The sequence below is a fragment of the Thunnus maccoyii genome, chromosome 2 (genome assembly GCF_910596095.1).
Source record: "Thunnus maccoyii chromosome 2, fThuMac1.1, whole genome shotgun sequence".
NCBI lineage: Eukaryota > Metazoa > Chordata > Actinopteri > Scombriformes > Scombridae > Thunnus > Thunnus maccoyii.
In genome coordinates, this window is record NC_056534.1 from 2,955,980 (window position 1) to 2,967,833 (window position 11,854).

General features: G+C 37.9%; 2 protein-coding genes across 3 annotated transcripts; both read left to right on the forward strand.

Annotated features, from left to right (window-relative positions):
• Positions 1-829: 829 nt before the first annotated feature.
• LOC121881571 (F-box only protein 48) lies at positions 830-3,430 on the forward strand. Of its 2 annotated transcripts, XM_042389438.1 has the most exons (5): positions 833-926; positions 1,650-2,023; positions 2,223-2,328; positions 2,451-2,775; positions 2,958-3,430. In XM_042389438.1, the coding sequence occupies exons 3-5, from the start codon at positions 2,285-2,287 to the stop codon at positions 3,117-3,119; spliced, it is 531 nt and encodes a 176-aa protein (XP_042245372.1). In that variant the 5' UTR covers positions 833-926; positions 1,650-2,023; positions 2,223-2,284; the 3' UTR covers positions 3,120-3,430. The 2 variants fall into 2 exon arrangements, with proteins under 2 accessions (XP_042245381.1, XP_042245372.1); XM_042389447.1 differs by lacking the exons at positions 1,650-2,023; positions 2,223-2,328 and having other exon boundaries at positions 830-926.
• A 1,949-nt stretch (positions 3,431-5,379) lies between these two features.
• cnrip1a (cannabinoid receptor interacting protein 1a) lies at positions 5,380-10,086 on the forward strand. Its single transcript, XM_042391518.1, has 3 exons — positions 5,380-5,665; positions 7,254-7,398; positions 8,261-10,086. The coding sequence occupies exons 1-3, from the start codon at positions 5,487-5,489 to the stop codon at positions 8,423-8,425; spliced, it is 489 nt and encodes a 162-aa protein (XP_042247452.1). The 5' UTR covers positions 5,380-5,486; the 3' UTR covers positions 8,426-10,086.
• The last annotated feature ends 1,768 nt before the right edge of the window (positions 10,087-11,854 follow it).

An 11,854-nucleotide genomic window follows, 5' to 3' on the forward strand; every position in this document is an offset into this window, starting at 1 on the left:
AATTGTATTCCATGTACAAACATACATCATGGCATCATCATCTTCGCATTAGATCAGGCGCATACAAAAAAGACAGACCAAAAAATGAATCAAAACAGACAAGAGATTAAAATAATATTAAAATGTAAAAAAAAGGAAATTGCATTTTTATTTTCCATGACTTTAAAGGACCAGTGTGTAAGATTTAGTGGCATCTAGTGGTGAGGTTGCAGATTGCAACCAACTGAATACACACACATATATAGACAGTATATATTTATATTTTCAACATTATTGAAAACAGCCCAAAAAATTCAATAAACAGTAACATATAAATGAATATGAAGAACAAAGAGAGGAAACAAAGTGCCAGGGAATTCAGTTATGATATTATGTAATTAATTTAAAAAAAAAAAAAACATTCAGTGAGGGTATTTTGCAAGGACCTTTTTACCTTCAATAAATACAACATAATACATTGGAGGAGGAATAAATAAATAAATGGGTGCAGATTAACAATCAAGAGGCATTAGTCAATAATTTTATATGTTTAAAAATTGTTTGGGGTCTTTGTTTTTTTATTTTGCAGCTTGACTAAATAATTTTAATAGAACTCAGTATCAACTAGAAATAGAGTTAAAGTTTGGTTTCATATTGGTCCATTTCAGTATATATATATATATATAGAGAGAGAGAGAGAGAGAGAGGGACACAGAGAGAGAGAGAGAGAGAGAGAGAGAGAGAGAGAGAGAGAGAGAGAGAGAGAATTTGACAAATGATAAATAGTTGGACTAAAAAGCTAAAACGTAAAAAAATAATGCGAGACCCTTGTACGCATGCGCACTCCATCAAAAACACAGTGACGTCATGCGTGTGTGTAAACAGCCGTTGAGACATTTAAACGCCCAGCTGTCAGACAGACCCGCAGCGACCGCAACGCACTGACGGTAAGAACACGTTTATTTACACCGCACATGGTCGTCCTGTACTGGAATAATCCGGCAGACGTTTAATATCATCGTTCTACTGTAAAAAATGGCTTTTTGAGTGTTTTTTCGGTCGCTGTTAGCTGTTTGCTAACCGTGCTTATGCTAGCCGGGGTGAGGTCACAGACTCGTGTAGCTAAACGTGACTCAGAGTCCGAGCTGCAAAAACATGTCCTTTTGTTTAAAATGATGATTATACGCCGATGAAGACACGAAAGCTTTGACCCACCGAGAACACACATAATATGGATTTACACACTTAAATAACCGCCGTTGTTTTGTGGTTCATGGAAATGTTTTTGTAGGCAGGTTTTATCTCAATGTGCTGATATAAACATAGTTTCCAGTTGTGTCGCTTTCCTCGATGTTCCAAAATTCATCTTGTCACACAACTAAATAATGTCTGTTAGTCTGGAAACAAGACTTATATATTTGATAAAGACATGGGTTTTGTATTTGAAGGCACCACATGAATGTAACTGTTCAGGATAGCAGACATGTCTGTGTCTTACTGACGGAGGAAACACAGCAGACTGCTCCCTCTGCAGGAAGATCAGAGCACTGCAACCACACTTATATGTTTTATTTGTAAGGGACTGCAGATGAAAATTAGCTTTAAAGCTAACTCTGGTGCAGTACGTCAAATGTTAACATTAAAACTGTACATTGTCCCAATAAATACAGTACAACAACTACTCATCAACTGCAGCTGAAACACTGCAGAGACTCTCCAGTCGACCGCTTAGAGAAGCCAACAGAGGGATGAACCTTGTACATGAACATTACTTTTGGTCCGTGTGGTCTCATCTGAGGAAGAGTATCAGGATCAGTCTGGCCTTCAGCAGCATCTTTCAGAGGACCCAGGAGCTGAACTGGGAGCGTCTGACTCAAAGACACCTCATGATAGAGCAGGATAAGCAGCTCAGAACAGTGTTTTATAACTACATTACATGTGATTTTTGTCTTGAAGTCCAGAGACAAACTCAGTTTTCTGTTCCTAGTGGTGTAAAGTCACTAAGTACATTTGCTTAAGTGCTGTACTTCAGTACATTTCTGAGGTACTTGTGCTTTACTTGAGTATTAGAGAGAAATATTGTACTTTTTTTGTATTTTAGTTACATTTCAGATGAAGATTTGACACAATGGATAATATAACAAGCTTTTAAAATACAACACATTGTTAAAGATGAAACCAGTGGTTTCCAACCTTTTTTGGCTTTTGACTTTTCTTTTTTTTTCCATTTCATGGAAACACAGGAAAGTGCATATCGTTACACATATCAATATATGGAAGATATATTAAGCATAAAGAGTTAAAGATGAGCACAAAAAAAGATGTTGAGGAGGATAATAATAAGTGGAAGTAAGTGTTTTTTTTGTTTTTTTTTACAGGAGCATGTGTTTCATGCCACAGTTAACAACTGCAAACTTCCTATAATATGACTTATTTCTTTGACTTTGCTCTTTATTGTTCTGTGTTTCCAGGCTGTTTCAAACTGTTGAAGCTATTATGCAGCATGACCCCGCGAGGATGTCGTCTGTGTTTTTATTCTGTGATGGAACGCCTTTCCTGATATCCGCCGACGACGCTCACCCTCAAAACTTTGCCGAAACTCTGCCGGCGGAAATGAGCGTGAAGATCTTCAGCGAGCTGGACGCCGAGAGCCTGTGCAGCGCCTCGCGCACCTGCAAGCTGTGGCATCATATCATCGAAGAGAGCGACCAGCTGTGGAGGAGGCAGTGTCAGCTGGTCCGAGCCGTCTGTCAGAGAGAGGTGGACAGCGACAGGAGAGACGGCCTGTCCTGGAAGGTGAGAAAGAGCTCGTGAGATGTAGCTTAGACCATAAAACAGCCGCGGTTTTACGTCTGATGATCTCAGAGACCTTGAAAAGTCTTTACAGGTTAAAAGGTCAAAGATATGTAAGACAGGATGTGGTTGAGGCTTCGCTGCCACCGCCGTTGTCTTGACTACCGCCTGTATCCTCTCTGCAGGTCACTTTAGTGAAGAACTACACTCGCAGCTGTTTGAAGAGAGACTGGCTGAGAGGACGATTCAGCAACGTGACATCAGCGGAGGAGCTGAGCGGCAGGAAGATGGTTCCGCTGGACGCCGAGACCTGGGGCGAGATCCTGCAGGCCGAGCTGGACAGATGACCGACTGCAGCCTTCAGGAGTTAATTTATCACACCTTGAGCACTTCTGAGTGCCTAATTTTTAACTTTAATATATATATTTTATACTTTTTGTCTGTAATTAGAATAAATATATATAATTGTACATATTTTTTAACCTTTTTGTAAGAAAAATAAGATAATGGTAAAAAAAGAACAAATGAAACAGAATCATTACTGGCTGATTTTAGATCATTACAAATAGTGTAAGAAGTCAATGATAAAGCAAAACTGTTTAATTGCTGTGATGTAAATATGGTGATGCAATAAATCACATTTTTAAGAAGCTTTGAATTTGTTGAAACCATTTCAGAGAGAGTTTCTTAACTCCGTGGTTTGATTTCTCTTCATTTCACTGCATTACATTGTTCCTCTTATTGAGTCCAACATGCGGTTTCACAAGTTACAGCAAAGCTACTGAAATGTTGAAATTAAACCATGTTTGAATCTATTTATCAAGACATTTGAGACGTCACCTTATGCTCTGGGAAAACATAAAAGGCTGTTTACGTTATATGAGCAAAAATCATTTGTCAATCACTAAAAAATAATCGCAAGTTAATCAATAATTTAAAAAAACTAATATCTGATATAATAAAACACTAAGTCCTGTTGTTTAGCCTTTATAAGCAGTACATAAACATTTAGTAAATGGTTTATAATGTAGTTAAAAGCAGATATAAAGACATTTTTAAGCGTTTATTAATGTACAACATTTGTCATCAATTATTAATTCTCCTGAAGACAAATTTTATATTATTACAGCTGTGTGTCATTGATTATTATTTATTCAGCAGCCCCCACATACCAATGATGAGTTCTAGTTGATGACTAATACATTAATAAATACTGATGTCTACTACATGACAATGTGTTATAAACCATTTATTATTTATTGACTGCTTATAAATACTAATTTGGAGGGTTTTAAAGTCCACTACCACCCAAAAACCTGTTTCTTCTTGTTCCTTCAGTAGGATGTTGTTCTCTGTGCAGTTTGTTTTCACATTCATCTGCTGAAGGAGGAAAGTTTCCTGGTCCGATATTCAACTTACACAAGTGTGATGTGGAAACTTGAAACCTCTGGTGCACAAACACCGAGACTTTACAGTGAAGGAGGAGACGTCTGGTGTCCAGCAGGAAAACTTTTGAAATGTAAAACGTTTGCATATTCAGAATGTTTGGAGAGGATCTTTAAATAAAGTGTTTGGAATTGGTGGAAAGTAACTAAGTACATTTACTCAAGTACAGTTTTGAGGTATTTGTACTTTACTTGAGTATTTCCATGTGATGCTACTTTCTACATCTCAGAGGGAAATATTGTACTTTCTACTCCACTACATTTATTTGACAGCTTTAGTTACTTTTCAGATGAAGATTTGACACAATGGATAATATAACAAGCTTTTAAAATACAACACATTGTTAAAGATGAAACCAGTGGTTTCCAACCTTTTTGTCTTTTGACGTCTTACAAAAAGCAGTGTGTAGTCGGGGTCACATTTCACATGTCTATGAGTTGTTAACAGCTCCACCAAATAGTGATTTTTCCCTCTAAACTTCTCACATGCTTTCATTTCAATAAATGTTCAAATGATCCAATATTTCAGCAAAAATCAAAGATTAGAGAAAAAGTCCAAAAACTGAAAACAGATTTGTGTATCAGAACTTTGTTTTTTCTTCTTTCCTCTCCCATTAATCATCTCACCACCCCTCAGATTTATCTGCTGACCCTTTGGAGGGCCCCGACCCCTAGGTTGGGAACCACTGGACTAAACTAGCTAACTGTATATAAAGTAGTGTAAACTAGCTCCACCTCCAGCAGCTACAACAGTAACATGCTGCTCTAACACTGATGCTTCACTATTAATAATCTAATGATGTCATATATAATAATATATCAGTCAGAGGGACCAAACCACTACTTTTACTGCAATACTTTAACTACATCAAGCTCATAATACTTATGTACTTTTACTGCAATACTTTAACTACATCAAGCTCATAATACTTATGTACTTTTACTGCAATACTTTAACTACATCAAGCTCATAATACTTATGTACTTTTACTGTAGTAGGATTTATCATGCAGGACTTCTACTTGTAATGGAGTATTTTTACATTGCAGTATTAGTACTTTTACTGCATTAAAGGATCTGAATACTTCTTCCACCACTGATAGATAACATTGGCCCTTTAATTGTGACAGCTGTAACCGGTAGTTGTGGTGTTATACGCGGCCCAGCTTGACACTGGTCCTTCCTCAGCATCACCGCATCATCATCCGCTTCCCCCTCCCTCAACACGGGACCCACATTTGCCTCCATAAAGCGTAAAACATCGGGATAATGGACGACGTCCCTCCGATCATCAACATCTCCATCTCCCTGCGGATCCAGCCCAACGAGGGGCCCGTGTTCTTCAAGGTGGACGGGACCCGGTTCGGCCAGAGCAGGACCATCAAACTGCTCACAGGCTCCAAATACAAGATCGAGGTGGTGGTGAAGCCCGGAAAGGTGGAGGCCACGTAAGGAGAAATTGATTTTAAAAGCGTTATTTCCCCTGTTTTCATCGCTATATTGTTAGATATTTGGTTTTATGAGCAGAGGGACTGAACAGAGCATTAGGCCTGTTCTCTTATTTAACCATGAAATACAAAAGACAACGTCTATAGGGATAATATCTTCCTCCATAATTAGACGAAATGACCTTAAATAAATAGAAAACACAGCGATAATCGTGCATGTTGTTATTTGCTCCGTGGCCTCCGTCCTGCAGGCCTGCAGCGTCACATATCAGTCTGAATAAATCATGTGTGGATCATGTGTGATGGTTTTTTTTTTTTTTTTTTGCATCCCTGGTGGTGACAGGAGGCCTCGTTTGTCTGTCTGATCATCTGTATGCAAACACACAGAGATCATTTCTCTCTGTTGCTGTTGTTGGATTAAAGTGAAGTCTCAGGTGAAGCAGGGCGGGGTCCAGCTGGTCAAACACCGCCTCATTATGACTAATTTCAATCTGAATATAGGTTATATATTTTTATTTAATCCAAAATGTCGCTAAAATGGCATTACTAATAAAATGAATTACAAAAAATTCATTTCAATTAGATAGAAAAATCTAAAATGAAATGAATGAAATGTATGATATGTGTGATCCTGGGAGTTCAGTTCTGATACCTATAACATAATTTTAGGCATCATAAAAATATAATCTCATCATACTTTGTAATGACACTCCAGAGTAGAGTTTTTGGTTACTCTAGTCAGCTGGTTTAGAGAGATGTTGATTGTATGGAAGATTTTAAAATGTCTACATTAAAAACAAATCAAATAAATGGATAAAGTGAAAAACAATACATTGTAATATGTATTATCTTTATATGTATATGCATTTACTGTGTCATAATTAAATGAAAAACATATGATGCATGCGTCTGCGTTGTGGTTGTCTGCCAGAAACTGTCATAAACTGGCTTTTATTCAGTTTTAAGCCACATTTTTACGATAAATGTTTTGGTTCTTTTTAAGTATATCATTTATCTGGATGAAGGATTTTAGTCATTGGACATCTGGATCTTAAGTTATCAGAGAAACAAGTCCAGAAAACGTTAGCAGCAGCTGGACTATCAGCCCTTCCCGGACGTCCTCTGTCCACAGAACAGCATCGGAGAAACACAGATTTTTTAAATGAAACTGCTTTATTCAGTGTTTTTACCGGTTTTAATCCCTGTGTATGATTGTTTTGGAGAGGATGAGACCTCAGCGGATAATTCAGCTCCCGGTAAAAGCCTCCTGAATAATGAACACTTACATATTGTGCGTTTAACTCAAGGTCAGAGGCTTTTCCAAGAAAATATAAAAATGGGGAACAAACAGTACTGTAGTTTTTCTGTTGAGGATAGTCTCAGGTTTGAAAGTGGCTGACTTTTATTAATACCAAATACCATATGTTCAAATGAAGTGTGGTCATGAGTGCTTGTCAGCTTGTCAGCAGTACTGAATGTACCTTCAGTCAGTGCAGGAAGATGATGCTTTGGTGAATCCTCTGTAAGACATCACAGTACTTGGGTGGCGGTCCACTAACTAAAGGACACATCTTTATCTTCATCACAGCACCATGAACATCGGAGGTATCATCTTCCCTCTGGAGCAGCAGTCCAAGGACGAGGAGTCGGTGGTTTATCACGCTCTGTATGACACCGAGGGCGTCCCGCACACCAAGAGTGGAGACCGGCAGCCAGTCCAGGTCAGCATAGAGGTAAGATAACAACAAGAGGTAAGACGAAGTCACAACAACAACGAGTCACCTATAATGAGACATCAGGTAACTGTTGATAAGACAAGTGGCTGCTCCAAGTTCCCACAGGTCCTCTTATACCAGGTTCAGACTACATTTATCAGCCTGATAACAGACTAGCGTGTCAGATTTTTTGTTAACCTCTCACTGAGTACGACAACTTTGAAGACATTAATTACAAGTTACAAGTTATGATTGGTGGAGTACCAACATGTAGTCTGTCATGTCTCTCAGCAAGTCGCAGCAAGAATTTCTGACTCTATAATCGCCTAATTAGACACATCAACATCTTATCAGACAAAAATATTGTGTAGTCTGCACCTGGCATTAGTTTTAACTTGTGCTCCACTGAATTAAATCCAATTTTGTTGTGAAAACCCAATGTGCTGACAAGTCAGCAGGAGGCAGGAAAAAGTTGAATGACGATTAATTTGAATATAACAAAATCATGATGATTGTCATCCACAGTTACATCTAATCAGTAGTACCGTGTTTCTCATTGACATGTTTTAATAGTTTTTGGACAACAACAGAGGTCTAACAGAGGAATAAGACATATCAGACTTTGGATACACACACAATACTTGTTAGTAGATCAGTTCATCATTGGTTTGGATCCAAACATGAGATTTGTTGACTATAAGAAAAAAAATTGCCAGCTATATCCTTCACTTAACCTTCACCCATCACATTAAAACTGCCTTAAGCAACGAGTTATTCTAGCACCAGGAAAACAATACCCAAATAAGCTAACACTATAACTTAACTGTTGTATGAATTTAAATAATATTAGGACATATATAACATGTGTTTCTATGTCTAGTTTAACAAGGCGGGGACCTTTGAGACGGTGTGGCAGGCAAAATACTACAACTACTACAAGAGGGAGCATTGCCAGTTCGGCAACAAATTCAGCAGCATCGAGTACGAATGCAAACCCAACGAGACGCGGACCCTCATGTGGATCAACAAGGAGGCGTTCAACTGAGTCAGCTCATCCTTTCACTAGTCCACACACACACCGAATACCAAGCAGAGGACATCAGTTACCAGGACTACCTTTGAACATCAGCATCAAAATAAAAGGACAGCCTTATCCTAAAGGCGTACGTCAAGTCAGCGAGGTCTGGTATTTGTGTTGTTTTATTAAAGAAGGGGAGAGAAAACGGCTGTTTGCTATGCTGGTCTTTAAGGGGTTTTTGTTTTAAAGCTGCACTCGATAACGTTGCTTTTTTGGCAGCTTCAAAGGCCAGCAAGAGGGAAAACTAAATAAAAAGGCATAAGTTTAAACAAGGATGCAAGTAGACTGCACACAGCATGCACGTATTCAAGAACTCAGTTGGTTTTATATGTTTTATATCAAAGGAAACCAACAGGACAGGAGAGAGAAAAGATCTAAGACCACGTATCTGAATTTTACTCTTGAGATTTAATATGTTGCTTCCTGTGTGTGTGGATTTCTTTGCAGTGATCCAACATCTCGATGTCAGTCACAGTTTATGATTTTGCTGGTACGAGCACCAAGTGGAGTGTAGCTTTAAAGCAGGAGTTTAAAGGGTTAAAGGAACAATCAGACATTTTGAGAAATCAGCTTGTCAGATCAGAAGATTGATATAAATTTTAAGTCTGTGTAACCATTACAGAGATAGATCCAGTATGTGTTTAGCTTAGTTTAGAGCAAAGACTGGACGCAGGGGAAAACTTAGCCCTTTTTCTGACCAGAACACTCAGGATGTTGTGTTGGCTCTGGCCTGCTTTAGCTAACGCAGCAGACTTGAAATACGACCAGTAAAGATGCAAAGCGGACATTTTCAATTTTCCCCTTAGGGTAGCTTAGCTGTGTACCCAAAACACAGAGTTACATATGTTATATACGTTATATAATGTTAGAAATGGGGCTAGGTGAAATGGGGCTAACTGATATCAAAAATATACCCAGTAGTTGTTGGACCACAAATAGCTCCAATGCTAACAACAGCTAAAACTGCAATTTTTACATCTCTATTTCTACACCTGCTCAATAAATAAGACACAACATGTAAATCAGGCTGCTTTGGGGATGTTGGAAGGTAGATTTGTGCACTTTTGACTGAGCTAGGCTATCAATTTCCCTCTACTTCCAGTCTTTGTGCTAAGCTAGGCTAACCACAGCCCTTTTCTCTGTACTGGACACAGAGAAAACACACAGAAATCATCTCATGTTACTCTGTGGATTACAAAAAAACAAGCTTCAACTGTTCCTTTAAGGTGCAGTCATAAGAAGCCGTCAGGTTTTGAGCAATACCCCTCGATAACTAAAGTTCATCACAGCATATGGCGGGAGGGACTGAGCGCACCAGCTAGCATGGTGTTAGCTGAAGACCAGGATGGAAGACACCTGAGGACAGAGGAAGCATTTTACCTTATTTATTAAATGTGTGAGTGTATTTGTGAGAGAGAAGAATCAGTGTATGAAAGTGTGTTCATCATTGTTCAAGTTCTGGCTATTTTATGTGTTATGTGTTGTGCTATTAAATGGAAAAATCCACCTTAAATAATCAATGCTGTTTGAGAAAATCAGCTAGCAGTCTGGTCTATGCTTATTCTTCGGAGGATATGTTTTAGCAGTGGTGGAAGAAGTACTCAGATTCTTTACTTAAGTAAAAGTATTAATACCACAATGTAAAAATATTACAGTACAAGTAAAAGTCCTGCATTTAAGATCCTACTTAAGTAAAAGTAGAAGCTTTACCAGCTAAATTTACTTACAGTACTAAAGTAAAAGTACCTGTTTTGCAGAAAATGTGGCTGACTGATATATTAAATAAATTGTACAAATTTTGTTAATACTGATGAGTCAGTGCATAAGCAGCATTTCATTGATGCTGCTTGAGGTGAAGCTTGTTTGAACTACTTTATAAGCGTGACAAGATAAATCTGAGGGGTCTTGAGATGATAGATCGGGTAGGAAAGAAGAAACAACAAATTTCTGCTACATAAACTTAGATTCATTTTTCAGAATTTTTCTTTAGTCTTTGCATTTTTGTGAAATATTGGAGAGTTTTACCTCTTTGTGCCTCAAACAGTTATTTATTTGAAACCATGTGAGGGGAAATGTCTCTTTGTTGGAAGAACTCAGACATCTGAAACATGATAAAGAGACACAAATACGCACTGATTTTGGGCCCACAAACCAGAAAGTTTGGGAACCATTGGTTTAATCTGTAATAATGCATAGTAATTTATGATCTCATCATTATGTTATTTTATGTAACATTTGAATCTGTAAAGTAATTATAGCTGTCAAATAAATGTAGTGGAGTGGAAGTATCGAGTATCAAATATTCGTATAGATATACGTACCTCAAAATTGTACTGCAGTACTTGAGTAAATGTACTTAGTTACTCTCCACCACTGGATAGCAGGAAATATTTCAACAATCCAAAATAAATAAGTGAACGTCAAGTTCTAGTATCAGTCCTACAAAATCAGAGTGCAAGCTGACAGCTGAAGTACAGGCGGAAATACAGGGGGATTTAGCCTAGCTTAGCATAAAGACTGGAAGCAGGGGGAAACAGCTAGCCTGGCTCTGTCCGAAGGTAAAACATTTGACGTACCAGCACCTCTACAGTTCACAAAATAACATGTCTCATTTGTTTAATCTGTGCACAAACACATGTTAAAATGACGCTGCACAGAAGTACTGGGTGGTTAAATTGAATAAACTGTTGATCATCAAGAAATATGTACACAATACAACTTATATAAAACCACAATTTGTCATTTTTTCATTCTTGTTAGTGTACGTATTAAACAACCGAGCAACAACATGTTAATTAGTGATCTTTACAGGTATGTAATAAATGGGGGTTTTTTTGTTTATTTTTAAAACTTTGGACAGAGCCAGGCTAGCGGTTTCCCCCTGTTTCCAGTCTTTATGCTAAGCTAGGCTAATCACCTCCGGGTTATAGCTCTGCACTTAACACACAGACATGAGATTGATAATGATCTCCTCATCTCACTCTTGGGAAAAAACAACGCATAAGTGTATTAAAAAAAACCATTGAACTATTCCTTTAATGTCCTCTGCTGAAAATGGGATGATTTGTTCTGTCTTTTTATTGAGACTTGGTGCTTATCACAGGCTGCAAGTTCTTCACTTTGTGTTACCTTTTATGTCACGACTGCTCTTTATGTTCAGTTTTCACTTGAAGTGCACGGCTGGATTCATTTTGCCAAATATGATCTATTTGTTTGTTCTTTTGTTTGTTTCGTTACGATGTTAACTTGATGCATAACCCTTGCTGTTTTGTTATGTATTGAACTGAAGAGTATAAAGTGTCTTTTGGAATAAACCAGTACACTGAACCAGTACTTTTGTATCAGTTGCAGTCATTTATAAATGTGTAGTTTTGTGATTGTACAAGTTTATAACAC

Bases quoted from the DNA above. Each gene is read 5' to 3' on its own strand.
- cnrip1a (XM_042391518.1), top strand. From the start codon at position 5,487: ATGGACGACGTCCCTCCGATCATCAACATCTCCATCTCCCTGCGGATC. The intron at 5,666-7,253 runs GTAAGGAGAAAT...TCTTCATCACAG, and splicing joins CCCGGAAAGGTGGAGGCCAC to CACCATGAACATCGGAGGTA. The intron at 7,399-8,260 runs GTAAGATAACAA...TTCTATGTCTAG, and splicing joins CAGTCCAGGTCAGCATAGAG to TTTAACAAGGCGGGGACCTT.
- LOC121881571 (XM_042389438.1), top strand. From the start codon at position 2,285: ATGAGCACAAAAAAAGATGTTGAGGAGGATAATAATAAGTGGAA. The intron at 2,329-2,450 runs GTAAGTGTTTTT...CTGTGTTTCCAG, and splicing joins GAGGATAATAATAAGTGGAA to GCTGTTTCAAACTGTTGAAG. The intron at 2,776-2,957 runs GTGAGAAAGAGC...TCCTCTCTGCAG, and splicing joins GAGACGGCCTGTCCTGGAAG to GTCACTTTAGTGAAGAACTA.